At 37.7% G+C, this 23723-nt stretch overlaps 1 protein-coding gene across 1 annotated transcript in view; it reads left to right on the top strand.

Moving 5' to 3' along the window:
* LOC118729714 (A disintegrin and metallopeptidase domain 3) overlaps window positions 1–23723 on the top strand; it is an 89771-nt gene that overhangs the window by 41024 nt on the left and 25024 nt on the right. The window contains exons 5-10 of the mRNA XM_036457139.1: window positions 697–773; window positions 1243–1420; window positions 6271–6336; window positions 11436–11507; window positions 11749–11915; window positions 13229–13310. Of these exons, the coding sequence (XP_036313032.1) occupies window positions 697–773; window positions 1243–1420; window positions 6271–6336; window positions 11436–11507; window positions 11749–11915; window positions 13229–13310 (642 nt within the window). The remainder of the gene's footprint in view (window positions 1–696; window positions 774–1242; window positions 1421–6270; window positions 6337–11435; window positions 11508–11748; window positions 11916–13228; window positions 13311–23723) is intronic.

Below are 23723 nucleotides of genomic sequence, written 5' to 3'. Positions count from 1 at the left end.
AAGCTGCCCAGGGCCACCCGAGGCTCAGGTAACCAGGGATGGTTGAAGCTTGTACTGCTGGCAGTGGAAGAAGCAGAGGTGTGGTGGGGCGTGCCTTTCCTTGAATGCTGGGTTGCCTTCCGCCCCTGAGGGATCCCAGACTATAAGAGGGGGCAGGCCAGACTGAGGGACCCTCCCTCTCCAGTGCATGAATTTTCATGCACTGGGCCTCAAGTATTAATATATTACTACTTATTAAATCTTACAGCTTACATCAGGATTTATTCTTTATGATTCTGTTTTGCTTGTTTATTTTATATATTTTTAGATTCAATGGCTGATAAATATTTATTGCCATTATTTATATGTTTATCTTTTTTCTTCTTATTATTCTTTAAGAAGTATTACATTTTATGTAATACTGGTTTGGAGGTGACAAACTCCTTTATATATTTTTTGTCTGGGAAGCTATATGTCCTATTTTAAAAGGTTCTTTTAAAATTATAGAATTATTTATTATAGAAAGGATTTTTTGGGTGGAATTTATAGGCAGGTGAGTGTTAAGAGGAAGTAATTATAGGTAGATCAAAAGAAAATCTGGAAATTTGGTAAATAATACTGGTTAATTGGCTAAATCTGTGCATTCATAATGTCTAGAAAGTAAGTATGAAACCAAAAACTTAATGTTTAAATCATACCTTTATGTACTCCTGTTAGAGCCATTGCTTCCACCAAGGATATGTTGCAGAGATTCCAAATTCAGTTGTGACACTAAGCACCTGTTCTGGACTCAGGTAATTGCTAATTCCAGAGATATACATGGTTGACAATCTTATGTAACACTTTAATTTTTACAAATTCCTTGAATGATAGAGTGAAAGCAAAGAAAATATAGGCTTTGGTTGTGTTTCTTCTCATATGTTTTTTTTTTTTTGTCCTCCTTTTATAATTTTTATATTTTTGTTGTCTCTATCTTAAGCTTACAGTCATAAAATTTATTTAGAATAAGTCTACTAGAATAAAGAATATTCATTTGAATTAACCCTATAACAACCATAGGGACTTATAAATGCCCTAACTGACAGATAGTATAAATTAGGTTGAAAGTAAATTTGAGTAAAATGGAATGATTCCTATATTTAATTGTATCATAAGGATAACTATCAAATTTATATAAAAGTTTTTATTTGGTGTTGATTTACATTTCTCAAAGAGAAAATCTAAATTATTATTTTATGTTATTTTATGTGTTTAAATATTCAGGGGATTATTGCAGTTGGTGAACGTCAGTTTTGGAATTGAACCATTGGAATCCACAGCTATGTTTGAGCATATGCTTTATCAAATAAAGAATAGTAAAACTGATTTTCTCACATTACAACACAATTATCCTATAATCCAATTTGGAGAGCAGGCCTACAGGATTCTTGTGAAGTCAGAAGTAAGTTACCATATTCTGAAATTTTCATTTTGCTACTTTTGATAAACTTATTCTCATAGAAATTTGTTACATTTAAAAAAATTAAACATATTAATTATATTTAAACCTTTTATGAGATATTTAAGTATTTTATGAATATATCATTTATAATTTAGAAGTATAGTAAATATAAATTTACATACTTTAAAACTGAAAATTATTCCTTTCCCCTAATTTGAAGTAAAAAAAAACATATATATACACACACACACACACACTAATAAAAGGGTAATATGCTAGCTAGACTGGGAGACCTTCCAGGAGACCTTCTGGACAAAGTCATGGTGGTGGGTCTGAGGCAGAGGTGGTTAGGGGAGATCAGGCTGGCAGAGGAGGGCAGTTAGGGGCAAGCAGGTTGGCAGGGAGGGATAGTTGGAGGCAGAAAGGGAAAGTTGGAGGCAGTTGGAGGTGAGCAGGCTGGCGGGGGGGGGGGGGAAGTTGGGGGTGAACAGTCTGTTAGGGGGGGCAGTTGGGGTTGATCAGGCTGGCAGAAAGAGTGGTTAGGGCGATCAGGTAGGCAGGCAGGAGAGCCAGTGGGATGTCTGAATGCTGGTTTAGGCCCCATTCCCCAGGGATCATGCCTAAACCGGCAGTCTGATATCCCCTGAGGGGTTCAAGATTGGAGAGGGTGAAGGCTGGGCTAAGAGACCCCTCCACTCCATGCATGATTTATGAACTATTGTTCAATAATATAAGCTTAATATGCTAATTAGATCAGAAGTCCTCTAGACATCCTTCTGGGACGAAGCTGGATCTGCTTCTGCAGGATCCAGGCAGGAATCCAGGCAGCAGAAAGAGATAGAGGCTGCTATAACTGTGAAGGCCTACTCTTGCAAGAATTTCATGCATCAGGATTCTCAAGTATTTTATATATATATATATATATATATATATATATATATATATACTCACACACACACATACATACACACAGACACACACACACACACACACACACACACACACAGTTGTATTGTTATTGAATTTTCATCCTACTAAGGCAATGATACCCAGATTTTCTGGTTATTATTTTGTCCATATTTTCCTTACCAATACATGTTTTAACTTTGTAAAAACTATTTTTATAGAAAATTTAAAAGTAGACCAAATTAAATATCATTATCTAGAGATAGTGTTCTTAGAATTTTGAAATATGTGGCCCAATTTTTACAATGTACAATATCTTTCTATAAATGTGGATTTACAAATGTACAGGTCATTTTTAAACAAAAAAAATGATCTAACTATGTCTGATTCTTTGAAATTTCTTTTTTTTTGTTCTTCAGAGGACAATGCATTCTTTCACTTGTTAAATTACTAGTGCCCTGGTGCAGCATTCTAAACATAGAAAATAAATTAATTAGAAGGTTGTCGGCAAGGTGGGACTAGGCAAGACCAACCAGACACATCCTAGAGCCAACCTCCCATGGTTCCTCCCTGATTGGCCACGCCTGGTGGCACCATGGTCAAAGGGCATCTGTGGAGTGAGTGGGGTACCTCTGGCAGGTGGGCTCTCTTGGCCTGGCATGCTGGGATTGGACCAAAACTGGCTCTCCAACATCCAATGGTCCTGGATTGCAAGAGGGTGGTTCTCAGGTGACACACCCCAGAATCGGGCTCCCTCCTTTCTAGTTCCAGGGTGCATCACCCAAGAACCACCTCTGCCAAGTCTCTGCAGTTCAGCAACTCCTGCATTGAGCTTCTGGTCCCTGGTGGTAGTACATGTCATACTGGCCTGCTGCTTTGCCAGTCAGAAGGTCACTTAGCTTTTTAGATATATAAATAGATTTTATGTGTCTTATTTTAAGTAATATGGTTAACATTGATTAACTTATTAAATATATGTAAAAATTGCCACTTAATTCTTGTTAAAATGCAGAATGATCACATTACTTTAGCAAATAATCTGGCACTTTCTTTTTTTCCCACAAGGAAACACAGACATGAAACTATATTGCAGTCACTTTTTTGGTGTTAATGTTTTTTCCCAAGAGAAAAGAAAAAGGCATCTGGACTGTCTCCAGTTTGCCCTCACAGAAAAACCATAATCTATAGTTATCAGAAACTAGTTGGTAAATTAAAATATGGTAGCAACTTTCCAGAATCTTCTTTTTCATGAAATTCATAAGAACATCATCTCCATGTCAAAGCATTCACTCTAAGGCTGCTGAAATCTAGTGGAATGACTTCATCATCTTGTGAAGAACCTCTTGGGCCTCCTGGTTGTGTTGCTATGCTATGTCAGAGTGAGGGGAAAGCATTTAGACTGGGGGAAGCGGTAGTGGAAGGGACCTGCAGTCTGACCCTTGCAGAGGGTAAGCAGTGGCCAGAGACCCAGGGTGCCAGCAGCAGGGGCCCATCGGGTCAGCACATTGTGAGCCTCCAGGGGACAAGGCATGGAGAGGCTCTCAGTCTTCACACATGGAATCTGTTATCTCCACTGCTTCACTACCTCAGTCCCTCCTTTGGTGCGGCATGGGGAAGAGGGACCCCCATCTTCTGGGGGCCCCAGCCTGTTGGGGGCCCAGTCCTGCCGGGAACAGTGGTTACACCAGGCTGCTCAACTCACGCCCTGCTCCAGCATCCTGTTGCTTTCCTCCCACTTTGAACTTCCACAATTTCTATATAACTCAGGAATTCCATTTCCAAGTACCAAGAAAAATGAAAGACAAAATTTCACAAAGACCTATACATTAACATTTATAGCAACTTTTTTTTTAATAAAAGCAGAAATGTCTATAAATGTTCTACAGGTAAATGTACAAGCAAGTTGCAATGGGTATCTTCACTGGCACACTACTTAGGAAGACACTAATGAATTACTAATAATCACAACAGGGATGAATTCTGAATGAAAGAAACCAGACAGAAATGAGTACATGCCATATGCTTCCATTTATATGGAATTGTAGAGTAGATCATTGTAACCTATGTTGAAAAACAGCAGATCATTAGTTTCCTTGAGCCTGTGGCTATTGATGTGGAAGAGGGTAATGACCTCATTCTTGGTCTGACTTATGGGAATGGTTACATGGCTGTTTATATTAATACCAATGATGTAACTGTATACTTAAAATGGATGCATTTTATTAGGTGTAAGCCACAATTAAGTCACTATAAATAACTGAAAGTGCGTAAAAATGATGAGAAAATAGAGGCAATGTTTAGGGAAAGTTGATGGGAATTTGTTAGCTTGAAGGTTGGGACAGGATTTTAGAGGAAGGTTTTGAGAGAAAGGAAACATGGCTTCTCCCTTATCGCAGCAATAATTTTTTTGAAGATTCCAATTATCCTAATATATAAAAACCTTGGGTCCAACATGACCAGAGGCTCCAATCAAAAACCCGAAGTCAGTCCTGCAGTTAGCGCTGGGTTGCTGTGTCAACAACCAGGTCAGCACGGTGACCCAGCACTGACTGCTGAGTGGGGCTATGAAGTAGGCCTGGAGAGAGGCCTCAAGAGAAATGCAGGGTTTGATCCATAGCCTCTGTGGCAGCTGTTGATCAGCACTTGCCTTTCTCTTTCTCTCCATGTCTGGCCAGCAGCCATGTCTTCATTTCTCACCAGGCCTCCACTGTCTCTCCAGGCCTCCACTGGGGCTGCTATTCAGCCTTTCTGAAAAAGCCCCATTGATAGGCCCAGAGATGCTGACTGGCATAGAAACCAACCAATCAAAACCAAATCTGGGTCAAGTGTGAGGAGCCAATGGCAGAGCTTTTGACAATGACTGGGAGGCAGAGCTTTTGACAATGACTGGCATAGAAACTGACCAATTAGAACCAAATTGGCTGGCAGAGGAGACAGTTGGGGTGAGATCAGGCCAGCAGGGGAGGGTATTTAGGGGCAATCAGCCCATCAGGGAAAGGCAGTTGAGTGTGAGATTAGGCTGGCAGGGGAGGGCAGTTGAGGGTGACCAGGCTGGCAGAGGAGGGCAGTTGGGGGCCATCAGGCCAGCAAGGGAGGGCAGTTTAGGATGACCATGTCAGTAGCGGAGAGCAGTTGTGGTGTGGGCAATGAGGGCAGCTAGGTGTTAATAAGGCTAGCAAGGAAACAGTTAGGGGGTGATCATTCTGGTAGGCAGAAGTAATTAGGGGCAATCAGTCAGGCAGGCAGGCGAGGGGTTAGGAGTCAGCAATCCTGAATTGTGAGAGGGATGTCTGACTGACAGGAATCTGGCCTAAACCGGCAGTCAAACATCCTCTGAGGAGTCCTAGATTGGAGATTGTGCAGGCTGGGCTGAGGGACACCCTTCAGCTCAGTGCACAAATTTCATGACCCTGGCCTATAGTCAAAAATAGAATGTGAAAGCTTCTGATTGGTGTCTAAAATGTTTGTTTGGAATCTCACCTGCTTATTTACTTAGTCAGTACTCATCCTCTTATTTTCCTGTTATCTGTATCTTTATGTATCAATATTTATTTATCTACTAGAGGCCTGGTGCACAAAATTCATGCACAGGTAGGGTCCCTAGGCCTGTCTGGCAACCAGGCCGATCTATAGGGTGACTAGTGGGGTGATCAGAAAGTCCCTGCTGGCACCCACCTTCACTGGTCTGGTGCTGCCCACTAGCTACCCCTGCCCCCTGCCACCACTGCTGGGTGCAGATTGGTGTTGAGCATTTGCCCCCTAGTAGTCATTATGCATCATAGCAACAGGTCGTTCTGCCTATCATTCTACTGGTCAGTTGATTTGCAAATTAGGCTTTTATTACATAGGATACCTCTCTGTGTGAACATATATAATGCACATAATTATAAGCCATATAAGAATTTTAAAAATGTTTTATTTATCTCATGTCCTGTGTTTCACAGAAAAAATTGGATGCTATGCTATTGAAAAGAACTCTGAAAATACAAATCATTATGGATAAAGCCTTGGTATGGATTATTGATACATTTCATCATATCTTTGTTTTGTGTTTAAATACAAAAGGAATAAGAAACATTCTTGCTTTGCAGTACAGATATAATTTAAAGTGTTCAAAATGTGTATTTGAATACAGCAGGGAATAAACATACATCAATTGCCTCTTCATTTAAATATGAAGATCAGTGTTTATGATATTGATATCTAAATCAGTATGCAATTCCTATAACAATGTATAACTTTGTATGTGTGGGAGACTTCAACTACACTATAATACGTTGGATTATGACTAATTGCAGGTATTTCAAATCCATCCCTAATTGTGGTGAAATTTTCTTTCTTAAATTGGTTTCCATTTTAAAACAAGTATTTGTTTTATTACTGATTTGGTGATTCCTGTTATTTGGTGATTCATAAGTTTATTTTATGCTTTATAAACACTTGTGATGCCTGGTGGAAGTTATAAATGTTAATGGAAGAACTATTCATAGGAATGTTCATTTAGTGATGGGAATTCTTTTTTTTTAAAATATATTTTATTGATTTTTCACAGAGAGGGAGAGAGACAGAGAGCTAGAAATGTCGATGAGAGAGAAACATCAACCAGCTGCCTCCTGCACGCCCCCTACTGGGGATGTGCCCGCAACCAATGTACATGCCCTTGACCAGAATCGAACCTGGGACCTTTCAGCAGTCTGCAGACCGACGCTCTACCACTGAGCCAAACCGGTTTCGGCAAGATGGGAATTCTTAACACAGCCATATGGATCAGAAGTTAAACAGTCTAATTTGTTATCACTGATATTTTTTTCACCAGTCTCTCAATGACTGCAATAATGTTCTACTTTTTTTCTTTTTTAGGTTCTTTATTGTTTAAAGTATTACATATGAATCTTTTCCCTCCCATTTCCTCTCCCCATTCATTCTATCACCCTTCTGCAAATGCCCTTACCCCACTTACTGACTGTGTTCATTGGTTATACTTATATGCATGCATACAAGTCCTTTGGTTGATCTCTCCCCTGCTTCTTCCCCCACTGTCTCCTCTTCTCTGAGGTTGGATTGTCTGTTCAATGCTTCTATGTCTCTGGACATAGTTCACCAGTTTATGTTGTTCACTGTATTCCACAACTGAGTGAGATCATGTGATATTTATTGTTCTCCTTCTGGATTATTTCGATTTGCATAATGCTCTCCAACTCCATCCATGCTGTTGTACATAGTAAGAGTTCCTTTTTTTTTTTTATAGCAGCATAGTATTCCATTGTGTAGACATACCATAGTTTTTGAATCCACTCATTTGGTGATGGGCACTTACGCTACTTCTAAATCTTAGCTATTATAAATTATGCCACCATGAATATAAGACTACAAATGTCCTTTCTGATTGGTGTTTCTGGTTTCTTGAGATATATTCTATGTAGAAGTGGGGTTACTGGTTCTAATGGGAGTTCAATTTTAAAAAAAATATATATTTTATTGATTTTTCATAGAGAGGAAGGGAGAGTGATAGAGAGCTAGAAACATTGATGAGAGAGAAACATCGACCAGCTGCCTCCTGCACATCCCCCACTAGGGATCTGTCCGCAACCAATGTACATGCCCTTGACCAGAATCGAACCCGGGACCCTTCAGTCCGCAGACCGACGCACTATCCACCGAGCCAAACCGGTTTCGGCAGGGAGTTCAATTTTTAATATTATGAGGAAACTCCATACTGTTTTTCCACAGCAGCTGCACCAGTCTGCATTCCCACCAGCAATGCCCAAGGATTCCTTTTTCTCCACATCTTGCCAGAAATTATCATTTGTTGATTTGTTGTTGATGGCCATTTCGACAGGTGTGAGATGATACTTCATTGTTGTTTAGATTTGCATCTCTCAGATGATTAGTGACTTTGAGCATATTGTCATATGTTTCTTGGCCTTCTGTAAGTCTTCTTTTGTAAGTGGTTATTTAGGTCCTTTGCCCATTTTTTTTTTTTATTGGATTTTTATCTTCCTTTTGTTAAGATGCATGAGTTCCCTATACATTTTGGAAACTAAATCCTTATTGGATATAACATTGGCAAATATGTTCTGCCATGTTGTGGGCTTTCTTGTTGTTTTGTTGATGGTTTCTCTTGCTGTGCAGAAGTTTTTTATTTTGATATAGCCCCATTTATTTATTTTCTCCATAATTTCCTTTGTCCTAGGTGCTGTATCAGTAAAAATATTTCTATGACATGTCTGATATTTTTCCGCCTATGGATTCCTCTAAGATTTTTATGGTTTCTTGTCTTATGTTTAAGTCCTTTATCCATTTTGAGTTTATTTTTGTGTATGGTTTAATTGGTGGTCTAGTTTCCTTTTTTTTTTTCTTTCATATATCTGTCCAATTTCCCCCACATCATTTATTGAAGAGACTATCTTGATTCCATTGTATGCTTTTGCTACCTCTGTCAAATATTAATTGAGTATAATGGCTTGGGTCTATTTCTGAGTTCTCTACTTGCTTCCATTGGTCTACATGTCTATTCTTATGCCTGAACTGGGTAGTTTTGAGACCAGTAGCTTTGTAATATAGCTTGATATCTGGTATTGTGATCCCTCCAACTTTACTCTTCTTGGTCAGGATTATTGTGGCTATTCGGAATCTTGTTTTTATGCCAGTTGATTTTTTTCAGAGCATTTGTTCTAGAACTGTGAAGTATTGGTATTTTAATGGTACTTGCAATGAATCTATAAAATTCTTTGGGTAGTATAGACTTTTCAATGTTATTATTCTACCGATCCATGAGCAAGGTATATTCTTCCATTTTTCTTATATCTTTCTCTATTTTTTTTTTCAAGGTTCTGTAATTTTTTTTTTACCACAGGTCTTTTACCTGCTTAGTTAAGCTTATTCTTAGGTATCTTAATTTTTTTGTTGTAATGGTAAATGGGATTGTGCTTTTAGTTTCTCTTTCTGTAAGCTGTTGTTGTATGAAAAAAGCCATAGGTTTCTGAGTGTTAACTTTTTATCCTGCTGCCATTGGCAAATTCATTTATTCAGTTTACTAGTTTTTGTTTTGTTTTTCTTTATGGAGTCTTGAGGTTTTTCTATGTACAATATCATGTCATCTATGAATAATGACAATTTTACTTCTTCTTTTCCAATTTGGATTTTTTTTATTTATTCCTTTTTAAATATGTATTTTCATTGACTTCAGAGAAGAAGGGAGAGAGAGTTAGAAACATCAATGAGAGGTAAACATTGATGGTTTGCCTCCTGCACACCCCCTGCTGGGAATTGAGCTAGCAAACTAGGCATGTACCCTTGTCTGGGATCAAACCCACCCTGATCTGGGGCCCCCTTCAGGGCAGGCCAGCAGGTCCCCACCTGTGCACCTGGCCTTTATCCTAGTTTCCAGAATGCTTTTATTTTAATTTCTTTGGTAACCCAATCATGGTTTAATAGCTGCTATTTAGCCTCCATGTGCTTGAGTTTTTGGAGCATTTAGGGGAAGGGATGGAGGCCCTAGCAGTTGGTGGTATCAGGCATCCAGGGGAAGGGTGGAAGTACCCAACTGGCAGCTGGAAGCTGCTAGGGATCCTACCAGTGCACAAATTTTATATACTGGGTCTCTAGTTTTGAATAATATAACTATCACTTGGTGCTCAGTACACGACATTTGTACACTGAGGAGGAGTCTCTCAGCCCAGCCTGCTGCCTCTCACATACTGGGAGCCCTCAAAGGCTGACTACTGATAAGCAGCAGTCTGGCCTCCCTTTGCAGGAGATGACTAGCTGATCAGGGGAAGGTGCCAGCCCCATCACCCCACTGCTGCAACCACTGCCAGTCACTGCAGCTGCCAAGATATTTTCATCAACATGGACTCCATGAAAAAGTGACAACTTTCTTTAAGAATTTTCAAGATGTGTCTTTCATAGGATATGACATTTCTTTTTTTTTCTTTTTATCCTCACCTGAGGATATGTTTCCCTTGATTTTTTTCCCCTTCCCTCTGATCCCAGGCTCAGCCCCTTCCCAAGCCTAAAGCCTCTGCATGATGGCTGGCTGGGAGTGACATGGGTGCTGAGGAGGTTCCCAGGACCCAGGTATGTATGCAAATTAACTGACATCTTTGTTGGGTTAATTTGCATACACACTCTGATTAGCTGTGTGTATAGCAGAGATACAATCAATTTACACGTTTCTCTATTATTAGGTAAGATATATGTTTTGTCTAGGAATTTCCTGGTATATAATTTTATATTTTTAATATTTCTATGTCTTTGTAATTGAGGTGTTTTAATTTTAATTTGCACAAGGTATCTTTTTTATAGCCTTTCCTATTTAGGATATTGATAATTTGTGATTATTGACTAATTTACACATCACACTTTTATTTATTTATTCTTCCTTTTCACATATTTAGTCTTAAAAAGGATAACTTTCACTCATACCACACTCAGCTGCAGTGCATAATTTTACAATGTGGTTTAGTGAGAAAGGTCATATACAAATAAATGGCAAAGTGCAAACATAGTATTTTAGGGAGTTAAGAGAATAGAATCATAGAATCACTTTGTCTATTTAGAGAACTATGACCATTAGATTTTATTTTCTGTTAGTAATCTTCTGCAGAATTGGTGAAGATTATTGAAAATCTGAAACTGCCACTTTTTATGCTCTTCTTAAACACTTTTAAATGTGTGTGGGGAAAAAAAACAATATAAAGGATTTCAGAAAAAATATTATAATTTTTTGTTCCCTTAAAGGGGAGTATATTCTTAAATTCGCTTACTGTTATGGCACTTGGAGCTCTATGTTAGACCAAAAGACTTAGTGGTTTAGTTAGAGACTTGATTCTGGTTCTTACTCTTAGTATTTATACATTCTTGGAATGTTAAATTTTGACTCTTAATTTTTACATCTGTAAACAGGAAGATAATAATAATCTCATCATTTTAGTGTTATTTATTATGTAAAGGCTGAATGTTTATGTCTAAAACTACTTAAGCATTTGATAAATCTTAATCTGCTTTTATCTTCCACTTAGTCACTTATTATAGTATTTCATATCTATTGAAATGTGGTAACTTAGTAATTTTCACTAATGATTAAGAAATAGAACTTGTCTTTCAGTATGATTATATGGGCTCTGAAGTGGCTGTTGCAACTGAGAAAATTGTCCAAATCTTTAGTCTTATCAACACTGTAAGTGTTTATGTTTTGTATTCTAAAAAAATAAACATTCTCATTTATACAATAACATTGTTTGTATGAATAGAATTAACATTTTTATAAAAGTATAGTCTTACCAACCTGTTTCACTTCCAATGGGATTCACTCCAAATTACAGTAAATTGAATATATTAGCATTCTGTATAGAGATATAATGTTCTATCTGTGATTGTGTGATTGTCTAAACTGTATATTATGCATCTTCTGTTTTCAGATGTTTTCCCAGCTGGAACTGACTGTTATGTTAACATCCTTGGAGATCTGGTCAGATAAAAATAAGATTTTATGTACTGGGAATGCTAATGAACTACTACAAAGATTTGTGTCATGGAAAGAAAACCATTTGTTTCAGAGGGCCCATGATATTGCATTCTTGTTGATGTAAGTTGCTTATCTGCATTGATAATAGGGTTTATCAAATTATTTTATATTTTAGCTATCAAAACTAAATACAAATGTTAAGTATAATGACAAAAAAAAATGTATGAGTACATTGTTGACAAAGTGCAAAGTAAAAATATCAGGTAACAAGGTAGCATAACAAATCATGGTCAGCCATTATTCTCAGAGTGGACTATTTACCTGTGGAAATGTAATGAACTGGAAATTACAGGAAGTCTTGGGATATACATGGGCCCCTGAATTTTTAAAGATTTTTTAAAATGCAAATAACTGAAGGCATCATTTTAACACTAAATAAATATAATAAGTTAAGAGAATGCAATAATTGTATATAAAGCTGGTCACAGTCCACAAGATTAAAATGGTAATGTGCTTACCTCTGGTATTCCTGTATTGATCTACGTTGTAGCTATTTAATTACTTGCAGTATACTGTTCAAGGGATTGTGCATAGATTTTTGTTTTGATAATTTTGTTTTAATAATTTAATTATTTTAGATTTTAAAAACTCATAATTCTGAAGTCTGAAAGAATTATAGAATACACGTATAGCCAAAACCGGTTTGGCTCAGTGGATAAAGTGTCGGCCTGCAAACTGAGGGGTCCCAGGTTCGATTCTGGTCAAGGGTTTGTACCTTGGTTGCGGGCACATCCTCAGTGGGCAGTATGCAGGAGGCAGCTAATTGATGTTTCTCTGTCATCGATGTTTCTGACTCTCTATCCCTCTCCCTTCCTTTCTGTAAAAAAATCAATTAAAAAAAAAAAGAATACACATATAAATCTATTGGTGTATCCTGTAGAATCTAAGGTGAGGTTTGGGAATTTAGGAGCAACTTTAAGATATAAAATGAATGAGGGCAGTTTGTACATCCTATTTCTCTTTTTCTTAGTGAGTCATATTCTGTCTATTTGCCCTCCAATGCAAAATTTTTATATACTTTAAAGGTTTTGCTATGTGAAAATCAGGCAGTAAGACTTCCTGACTATTACAACCTAGAATTATATCCTCCCAGAAATGACAACAGTGTTGCTTAAATGGTTATAAGGATTAGACACTGCTATGTTCTGGGATGTGCATCAGATAATGTTGAAGCATTTCTTAGAACTTGACTTTGTAGAAGCTATATGAGGTTACCCAGGTAAAAAAAATGATTAAATGCATTGGAGTTGATATAAAATATTCACATTTTAACAAAAAGATAGCTTTATTGAGAAATCCAATTCTTAAAAAAAGTCATTAAATTATTAATTATTTAAAATGCATTTATTCTCAATAAGATTTTTATTATTTAGTTATAGGGATTATCCAGATTATGTGGGAGCAATATATCATGGAAGGGCATGTGATCCAAAGCGTGCTGCAGGAATTGCTCTGGTATGCATTTTATTCCCATCTCTTCAGTAGTTATGTACCCTGTTGAAAGTTAATATCCACTTCAAGGAGAAAAAGTACATGTAGTGTATCTACCACACCAGTTTGATAGAATTTTAGAAAGTGGGGTTATTTTTATATAGAGAGCATGGAAATTCGAATGGTATAATACTAAAAATAGTTTTTATTATGGTTAAATGCATACAAAATATAGTATCTTAACTATTGTAAGTACATACTGCAGTAGTGTTAAGTTTATTTACATTGTGATAAGCTTATCTGTAGAGCTTTTCATCTTTCATAACTGAAATTTTGTACCCTTTGAGCAACATGGTCCTTTTTTCCAAATCTTCTAGCACCTGACAAGCACCATTTTATCCTCTGCTTCTCTGAGCATGACATTTTCACATTCCATGTATAAGGGAAATCATGTACTATTTGTCTTTTCCTGACTTATTTCACTTAGGGTTGTATTACCCTGCTACATCCATGTTTTTGCAAAGGCGGGATTTTATTATTTTATGGCTGAATAATATTTCATTTTCAGCTACCTTTGCATATCTGTATATATAAAAGTATAATATGTAAATTGACCAGACAGCCTAATGACCACTTGCTATCATGTGCACTGACCACCAGGGGAAAGATGCTCATCACAGGAGCTGCCCCAACACTCAGACCCCAATTGCCTTATCAGGTTCCTGTAGGGAAACCTCTTGACCCCTCATCCCAGCTGGCAGGCTCTGATCACCAGATGGGGAACAGGGAACCGTGGATGGGTGGAAGTGTACTCAGGTGGCGCCAGACCAAAGTGGGTGCAAGCAAGTGGGCCTGATCACCCCACTGGTTGCCCCACATACAGAGGGCGACCAGCATTGGTGGTGGGGAGTGGGACCAGCTGCAAGCAGCTGGGGAAGATAGGCCCTAATAACAGGCCAGGCCTAGAGACCATACCAGTGTAGAATTTTATGCGCCGGGCCACTAGTGGTATAATATAGGGATATATAAGTATGCATATTTGTCTGGGGGTGTAACTCTGTGCCTGTGTGTGTGTGTGTGTGTGTGTGTGTGTGTGTAACATTTTCTTTATCCATTCATTTGGCAATAGACACTTAGGCTGTTTCCATACCTTGGCTATTCTGAATAATGCTTCAATGAAAGGGCAATACAGATATCTCTTCTATTTCAAATATGTTTGATATATACTCAGAAGTGGGTTTGCGGTATCATATGGTATCTGCTTACAATAGTTTATAATCTCATCAGTTTATATTGCATCATGAAAACATCAACACACTCATTATTTTCTGTTTGTTTTTTATTCTCACATGACCAGGTAACATGTTCATTGATTTGAGAGAAGAAGAAAGGAAGTGTTACAGAGAGAAAGAGAGAGAGATAGGGAGAAGGAGAGAGAGAGAGAGAGAGAGAGAGAGAGAGAGAGAGAGAGAGAGAGAGAGAGAGAGAGAGAGAAATGGATGTAAGAGAAAAACATTGATTACTTGCTGACTCAAACCCCAAAACCTTGATATATTCCCTGATTGGGAATCTAACCTGCCACCCTTTGGTGTATGGGATGATGCTCCAACCAGTTGAGCCCCCAAGCCAGGGCATATTCTGGATTTTTAAATCACAGTCATCCTAATTGATATGAGGAGATAGCTCATTGTGGTTTTATTTGTATTCCTCTGATTATTGGTAATGTTGAGCACCTTTTCATATGCCTTTTGGATTTTTGTATATCATCTCTGGAGAAATGTCTATTCAAATCCTTAGTACATATTTAAATTGAGCTATTTTATTTTTGTTGCTAAGTGGCAGGAGTTCTTTATATAATGGTTTTAACTCCTTATCAGACACATGATTTGCAAATATTTTCTTCCATTCTGTAGGTTGCTTTTGCACTCCATTGATTTTGCCCTTAGAAACACAAAACGTTTAAGTTGGGTGTAGTCCCATTGGCCCATTTTTGCTTTTGTTGACTGTGCTCTTGGCATTATATCCAAGAAATTATTGTCAAACTCAATGTCATGAAGATTTTCCTCTATGTTTTATTCCATTTGTTTTGTAGTTTGGGTCTTACCTTTAGATTTTTAATCCATTTAAAGTTACCTATTGCATATGGTATAATATAAGGGTCCAAGTTTATTCTTTTCTGTATTGGTATTCATTTTCCCATCACCATTTATTGAAGATAATTATCTTTTTTTCCACTTAGTATTCTTGTTAAACAAATTATCGTTTCCTCTTTCTGTGGTCCTGGTAACCTTCTCATAGATAATTTGAACATATACTGTAAGGGCTAATTTCTTGGCTTTCTATTCTATTTCAATGATTTATAGATTTATCTTTAAGTCAGTACCACACTGTTTTTATTACATTAGCTTTATATTATATTTTAAAATCTGTAAATTTGGTTCTTCTACTTTTTTCTTCTTTTTTAATATTATTAAGATTCCAACTGAATTTTGAGATTATGTTTCTTTCATAATACTTGATGTTGATAATAAATGACTATGTTACTGGTATATGTACTTACTATGATATACCCTTTATCATTATATTGGAGGGTACTATTTCTACTTATACAAATGAATTTGCTGTGAAACATTATGCCATTTTATACCACTACCATCTTCCTACATCTTATTTTGCTGTATCTCTTGATTGCATCATTTTTGTGTGTGTGTGCTTGACTTAATCTCATATTTTATTGTTCATCAAGGCCCCTGAGTATACAACATCACTGTTGCTTATAAGCACCCACTTTGAATAATTGATCTGGTAACAAAATTAAGAGTAATTAAGTACTACAAAGGAGAAAAACTTATGATGATTATGGTTTGCCAGGCTTTTCATTCTACCACAGCCTGATCTTGAAGAACAAGAACAAAGTTACAGAAGCTGTGAAAGGGTCTCTTCATGGAAGGTAGCAAAAGTAACAAAGGAAACTTCCAATGACCTGTGATGAAGACCAGACACAGAAGTGTATCTCTCTCTGCATCATGGTGGTCATGGCCAAAGCAAAAAGTTTGTTTGTGATGCTAAACAGAATTGGGCCCAATTTAAATGTTGGATTTACTGTCAGCTCTATGTGGTTTCAATAATTCCGGAATCATTATTCACTATATAATATACAAGTAAGTGATGAGAGTGCCAGAGCTGATATGAAGACAGATGAGTAATTCTTGGAAACGCTAGGTGATCTGATTGCATAGAAAATATTCAAAATGGGCAAGACCTCCTATTCTGGAAATAGATGCTTGAAAGGACTTTTATCCATAAAGAGTCAAAGTCAATGCCAGGTTTAAAGACTTTTAAGAATAGGATAATAGTTGCTTGGGCAATGTCACAGGCTACAAATGGTAATCCTTTGTAATCTGGCACAGTGAGAAACATGGCCTTTTAAGCAAATCAATGAGCACATACTGCCTTGCCCTACAGAAACAATAAGTCAAGCTCTTCTTGCAGGGTGCCCTCCTGAATTGCTGTGCCAGCAAAATGGAGTACTGTTTGGGGGGAAAAACAAACAAACAAACAAACAAACAAAATAACCTTTTGAGATTTTGGTGATTACTGATAATGCTCCCAGTTGTGGTCTTTTAATTGGTGATCATTATCTTAATGTTATAGTGGTGTTTTTCCCTTCAAATACCACCTCTTTGATTCTTCCAATGGGTCACAGAGTTATAGCAGATTTTAAGGCCTGCTATCTAAGGAAGTCTTTTGCCAAATTATTGCTACAAGTGACAGAGCCACTGATAAGACACTGATGCTATTCTGGAATATTACAACATATATGGTGGAATCACGAACCTAGCTTGGGCTTGCGGTGATGTGATGAAGGAATGTATGTGTGACATTGGGAAGAAAACACTCAAGAGGTTCCTCTATGACTTGAAAGATTTTGCCAAGGAGGGAAGGTCACAAAATGCAACAAGGCTGTGGTTGATATTGAAAACTTTAACCTGGGTGTGGTTGAGGATGGCATTGAGGAATTCCTAGAGATGATTTCTGAGAATTTGGAGGAACTACATAACTGAAGAAGAGGTAAGAGAAAAGAAAACTTCAAGAGAAGGAAAAGAAGAAAACCCCCCAGAAAATACAGCATTCAGATTTTAGCAGAAGCTTCTACAGATATCAATAAGCTCATCAAAAAATTTGAAAACATGGTCCCAACAATAAGATGTTTCATTAATAGAGAAGAACATTTATCCATTTTGTTGACCTTCTATTTCCACAGTATTGTCTTATAATCTTTTCTAAAATGTTTGTGACATTAGTTGCAATGTCCTAACTTTCTTTCTTTATATGGAGCCTTAGCTCTTCTTCTTTTGATTACTCTAGCTAACAGTCTGCCAGTTTTCTTGACCATTTCAAAGAACCAACACTTTATTTCCTGACTTTCTCTATTTTTATTTTTTATTTTTTATTTTTAATGTTTAAGATATTACAAATAGTGGTACATATTTCTCTTCCCCCACATTGTCATCCTCCTGGCCTTCCCCACTCCTTCCCCATCCCCCCACCCCCGGCATTTGCTAAGTTTTTTTGAGTTGATAGTGCCCTTGTGTGGTAGGTTTCCTATAAGGCCTAGTGGCTCATCCTTCCCAGTCTCCTGAGGTGGACACTCTTGGTGCACCCCTTTGTGGGCTGTGTGCATTGTCTGGTTGTAATTAACCCTTGATTGCTATTGTTATCAGTGGAAGAAATTGGAAATTGACCTCTCCAGGCCAATTGGCTGTGATGAGATCTTCCACTGGAAGATCTGTCGTGCAGGAGACACCCTTATGGGGCAGGATTTACTTCAGTGGGGCTTTGGTGCTCACTGAGTCTGCACCTTGAGTGTGTCTCTTATGGATGCAAAGAGTTGTAATCTGGTATGGTCTCACACTGATCGCTGGGTACACTGGCTCTTGGATCTCTAAGGAGGTGCAAGGCCAGCCACTATCTGGAGTCACCCAGCAGGAGCTACAGAGACATCTGCAGATTCCTCTTCTTTGTATGATGTTTGGAAGTGCCCAGATGAGGCCCAGCTATGAAGCAAGGAGTGCTAGGCTTTGAGCCTTCTTTTGGAAGCTCTGAGACTCTCTGACCCAGCTGCAGTTTGTTGTAGGCAAAAGAACAGGTAATTCACATGCAAAGGCTGATGTGCCCAGCTTGGGTAGGTTTGTAAATTGGGTGGGGAGGGGTCTCCGGAAATCACCAGGCAGAGCAAACAGCAATGGCTGTCAGTCAGCCCTGAACCAGAGAAGTCCCCGGTTCTCCACATCCCACACCCTGTGAAGGAACAATATCTCTGCGAGCTCCACTGAGAGACAGTCTAGTTTCTCCCTGTATGTGTCTGGGTCCCCTGAGTTTTGCCCGGAACTGGAGTTCAGAGCAAGTGGGAGCTTGTATCTACCTCTCAATTAAAAGAGCAGCACATCTAGGTGCCAACATGTTCCATACCTTGGTACCTCTTACTAGTGTCAGTGCACTTTCTTCACTTTTCTAGTTGTGGATAGTTGATCTGCCATTTAGCTGTGGTTTTGTTGTGGCTGTGAGAGGCAGCAAGTATATGTGTTTGCCTTGCTGCCATCTTGGTTCTACTCTTGAGTTTATTTTTGAGAATGGTGTAAGTTGGTTGATTGTCTAGTTTTATTTTATTTTTTTACAAGTATCTGTCCAGTTTTTCCAATGCCACTTAGTGAAGAGACAGTCTCGTCTCCATTGTATGCTCTTGCCTCCCTTGTCAAATATTAATTGAGCATAATGTCTTGTGTCAATTTCTTGGTTCTCTGTTCTGTTCCACTGGTCTATATATCTGTTCTTGTGCCAGTACCAGGCAGTTTTGAGAACTGTGGCTTTGTAGTATAGCTTGATATTTGGTATTGTGATCCCTCCAACATTGTTCTTTCTCAAGATTGCTGCAACTATTCTGGATCTTTTTTATTCCAGATGAATTTTTGGAGATTTGTTCTAGTTCTTTGAAGTATGCCATTGGTATTTTAATGGGGATTGCATTGAATTATTTTATAGATTGCTTTGAGTAGTATGGACATTTTAATAATGTTGATTCTACCATTCCACAAACATGGTATATTTTTCTATTTGTTTATGAGGTCCTTTTTCTCTTTTATTAGTGTCTTGAAATTTTCTGAGTACAAGTCATTGGTCTCCTTGGTTAAATTTATTCCTAGGTGTCTTTTGTTGTTGTTGTTGCAATGGTAAATGGGATTGCTTTTTAAATTTCTCTTTCTGTGACTTCATTTTTGGTGTATAGAAAAGCCATAGAATTCTGGGTGTTAATTTTATATCCTGTTACATTGCTGAATTCATTTATGAAGTCTATTAGTTTTTAATGGAGTCTTTCAGGTTTTCTATGTACAATATCATGTCATCTACAAATAAGGACAGTTTTACTTCTTCTTTTCCAATTTGAGTGCCTTTTATTTCTTCTTCTTGTCTGATCACAATGGCTTGTACTTCCAGTACCATGTTGAACAGGAGTGGTGGGAGTGGGCATCTCTTTCTTGTTTCCGTTCTTAGGGAAAATGGTTTTAGTTTTTGCCCATTGAGTATGATGTTGGCTGTTGATTTGTCATATGTAGCTTTTATTATGTTGAGGTATGATCCTTCTATTCCCACATTGCTGAGAGTTTTTATCAAGAAAGGGTGTTGGATTTTGTCAAATGTTTTTTCTGCATCAGTGGATATGATTATATGGTTTTTATCTCCCAATTCGGTTATGTGGTGTATCACATTTATTGATTTGTGGATATTGTACCATCCTTGCATCCCCAGAATAAATCCCACTTAGTCATGATCTTTCTAATGTAATGTGAAGTTTGATTTGCTAAAATTTTGTTAAGGATTTTGGCATCTATGGTCATGCGGGATATTGGCCTGTAATTCTCTTTCTTTGTATTGTCTTTATCTGGTTTGAGGATTAGGGCAATGCTGGCTTCTAGAAAGAGCTTGGAAATCCACCGTCCTCTTGAATTTTTTTTTGAATTGTCTGAGTAAAGTAGGTTTTATTTCTTCTTTGAATGTTTGATATAACTCCCCTGTGAAGCTGTCTTGTCCAGGGCTTTTGTTTATTGGATTTTTTTTTTTTTTGATTACTGCTTCAATTTCATCCATAGTTATCAGCCTATTCAGATTTTTTTATTCCTACTAGTTGAGTTTTGGAAGGTTCTATTTTTCTAGGAATATGTCCATTTCATCTAGGTTGTTCATTTTGTTGGAGTAGAGTTGCTCGTAGTATTTTTTATGATTCTTCATATTTCTGTGGTGCCTATTGTTATTTCACCTTTTTCATATCTGATTTTGTTTATTTGAATCCTCTCTCTTTGCTTCTTGGTGAACCTGGCTAGAGGTTCATCAATCTTGTTTATCCTTTCAAAGAACCAGCGCTTGGTTTCATTGATATTATTATTATTATTATTATTATTATTATTATTATTTTGTTCTCTATGTCATTTATTTTTACTGTGATCTTTACTATTTACTTCCTTCTACTCACACTGGGCTTTTCTTGTTGCTCTCTTTCTAGTTCTTCAAGTTGCAGAATTAATAGGTTTATTACTAGTTTCTCTTATTTTTTTTGAGGTAGGCCTGTAATGCTATGAACTTCCTTCTTCTGATTGCTTTCACTGTGTCCAAAAGATTTTGGATTGTGTGTTTTCATTGTCGTTTGTTTCCCAGATATGTTTTTACTTCTTGTGGAATCTCTTTGGTAACCCATTAATTGTTTAATAATATACAATACTATTCAGCCTCCAAGTGTTTGAATTTTTGTGATTGTTTTTACTGTAGTTGATTTCTAGTTTTATGCCATTGTGATCTGAGAAGATGCTTGATGTGATTTTAATTCTCTTTAATTTTGAGAGTCTTTACCTATGTCTCAATATGTGGTCTACCTTTGAAAATGCCCCATGTATACTTGAGAAGAATGTAAATTCTGTAGTTTTGGGTGGAATGTTCTGAAGATGTTGATTAAATTCACCTGATCTAGTGAATTGTTTAGTATTAATGTTTCTTTGCTAATTTTTTTTTTGGTCTAGAGTATTAATCCAATTATGTTATTGATTATTAATGTCTTCTACTAGGATTGTGTTACTGTCAATATCTCCCCTGATATTTTCCAGAAGGTTTTTTTTTTTTTAATGTATTTGTGTGCTCCTGCATTTGGTGCATAAATGTTTACTAGACTTATATCCTTTTGTTGTATTGATCCTTTTAGAACTATGAAGTGGCTTTTCTTGTCTCTTGTTATGGTCTTCACTTTAAGATCTATTTTGTCAGATATAAATATTGCTACCCCAGCTTTTTTTTCTTTCATTTCCATTTGCCTGGCAGATATTTTTCCATCCCTTCACTTTCAGTCTGTGTGAGTTCCTTGTTCTGAGGTGGGTCTCCTGTAGGCAGCATATACAGTATATGGGTCATGCTTTCTTATCCAGTCAGTCACTCGATATCTTTTGTTTGAAGGATTTAATTCATTTATGTTAATGTTATTATTATTAGATACTTGTTTGTAGCCAATGCTATACTTTTTGCCTGTGTTCCTTCCTCCCTTTCTATTTCTTCTTTTTATAGTATTCCCTTTAGCATTTCTTGTATTTCTGGCTTGGTAGTGATAAACTCCCTTAGCCTTTTTCTTTTTGTCTGAGAAGTTCCTGATTTCCCCTTCAATTTTGACTTATAGTCTTGCTGGATAGTGTATTCTTGAATGCAATCTTTTGTTTTGCAACACTTTGTATATCTCCTTCCATTCCCTTCTAGATTGATGTGTTTCTGTTGAGAAATCATTTGATAAACTGATAGGGGATCCTTTGTAGTTAACTCTCTTGCAGCCTTTAAGATTCTGTCTTTGTCATTAACATTTGTCATTGTAATTATGACAAGTCTTGGTGTTGGTCTTTTGGGATTCATCTTGCTTGCAACTCTGTACTTGTGTAACTTTTTTTTATTTTTCATACCATGGAAGTTTTAATCCTTGCTGTGTATCTTGTTCTTCTGGCAGCCCTATTGTATGCATGTTACTTTGTTTCATGTTGTCCCAAAGCTTGCTTAGGCTCCCCTCCTAGTTTTAACTATTTTCTCCAGTTGCAGTTCACATTGGGCTTGTTTCTCTACTTTATCTTCTAACTCACTAGTTTGGTCCTCTGCTTCTTCTATTCTACTGTTGAAACCTTCCATGGCATTTTTGATTATAGCTATATCACTTTTGATTTCTTCCTGATTTTTGCATAGGTTGTTGATTTTCTCATCCATGTGGTTTATGAACTGTACGACCATTACTCTGAATTCTTTTCCTATCATGTTCCATGCTTCCTTTTTACTTACTTCCTTTCTTGGCAATTCCTCTTTTTTCCCTTCTGGGGATTGTTTTGTTGTTTCCCCATTCTAACTGTTACAAGAAGATTCAAATGCTGAATTGAGAAAGCCTGAGCCATGTGCATTGTGAGCTTTGCTCCACCTCACTGTCACTGAAGAGCTCCAACACCAAGACGTGTGACTGCAGTAGGTCTGTGGGAGCCATGCTTACCCAGGATTAGAGTCACAGGCACTCAGTGTAGCATCATGAGCCCACCTAGAATCAGGGATCCCAGCTGTGCTGTGTTGAAAAGAGACAATGCTGGCATGTGCTGAAAATCAGAGTTCCCTAAGGCACATTGGGAGTCAATGTCTCCCTGTGTGTGCACTAATAATCAATTATCATTGTCCCTGTTACTTAATGCAGCCTTGCACTGAGAATCACGGTCCCTTTGTGCACATGCGCTGAGAATTGGAGTCATTGGATCTAGTTTGTGTGCACTGGGAATCAGAGATCCCATGTATGCGCAGTGAGAAACAATGTCGTCAATGGTGCTCAGTGCTGCCTCTCACACAGAGAATAAGGGTCCCAGATCTGCTTAGGGGACTGGTTTGCACATCAGGAGATGCACTCCTGCACTGTGGGAAACAGACTTTTTTGTGCACTTTCCCAAGATCAAAGTCAGGTGGCACAGCTGCCCTGTGTGGGTGTGGGTGCATGCTTTGGGAAATAGCCTCACAGTGTCTGTGCACTCAGGCTGAAATTTGGGTAGCACAGCTGCCCTGTGTGGGCAGGAGGCCTGCTTGCGCAGAGCAGATCTAGAAGTTTCTATGCCTATGCCGAGGCCTGCAGGGATGGAGATGGGTTCTGAGGCCGGGATGCCTGTATTCTTGGTGTTTGTGAGTCTGTAGCTGTGGTTGCAGGTTTTTGTCCCTAGTGGCTGTAGGGTCCTAGTTTGTGTCTGAGACCAGATTGAATGGTGATCTTTCTCCATTTTCTTGTCTCTGGAGTTTGCATCTGTTTATTTGATTGGGTTCATTTTGTTCTTTTATTTTTAATTCTTTTAAGTTTAGTGTTATGTTTTTCATTTGAGATATTTCTTGTTTGCTTGT

This window comes from Pipistrellus kuhlii, unplaced genomic scaffold (genome assembly GCF_014108245.1).
Source record: "Pipistrellus kuhlii isolate mPipKuh1 unplaced genomic scaffold, mPipKuh1.p scaffold_m20_p_3, whole genome shotgun sequence".
NCBI classification, from domain to species: domain Eukaryota; kingdom Metazoa; phylum Chordata; class Mammalia; order Chiroptera; family Vespertilionidae; genus Pipistrellus; species Pipistrellus kuhlii.
The sequence above is the reverse complement of the archived record's forward strand: the minus strand, read 5'-3'. Positions and strand labels throughout refer to the sequence as shown.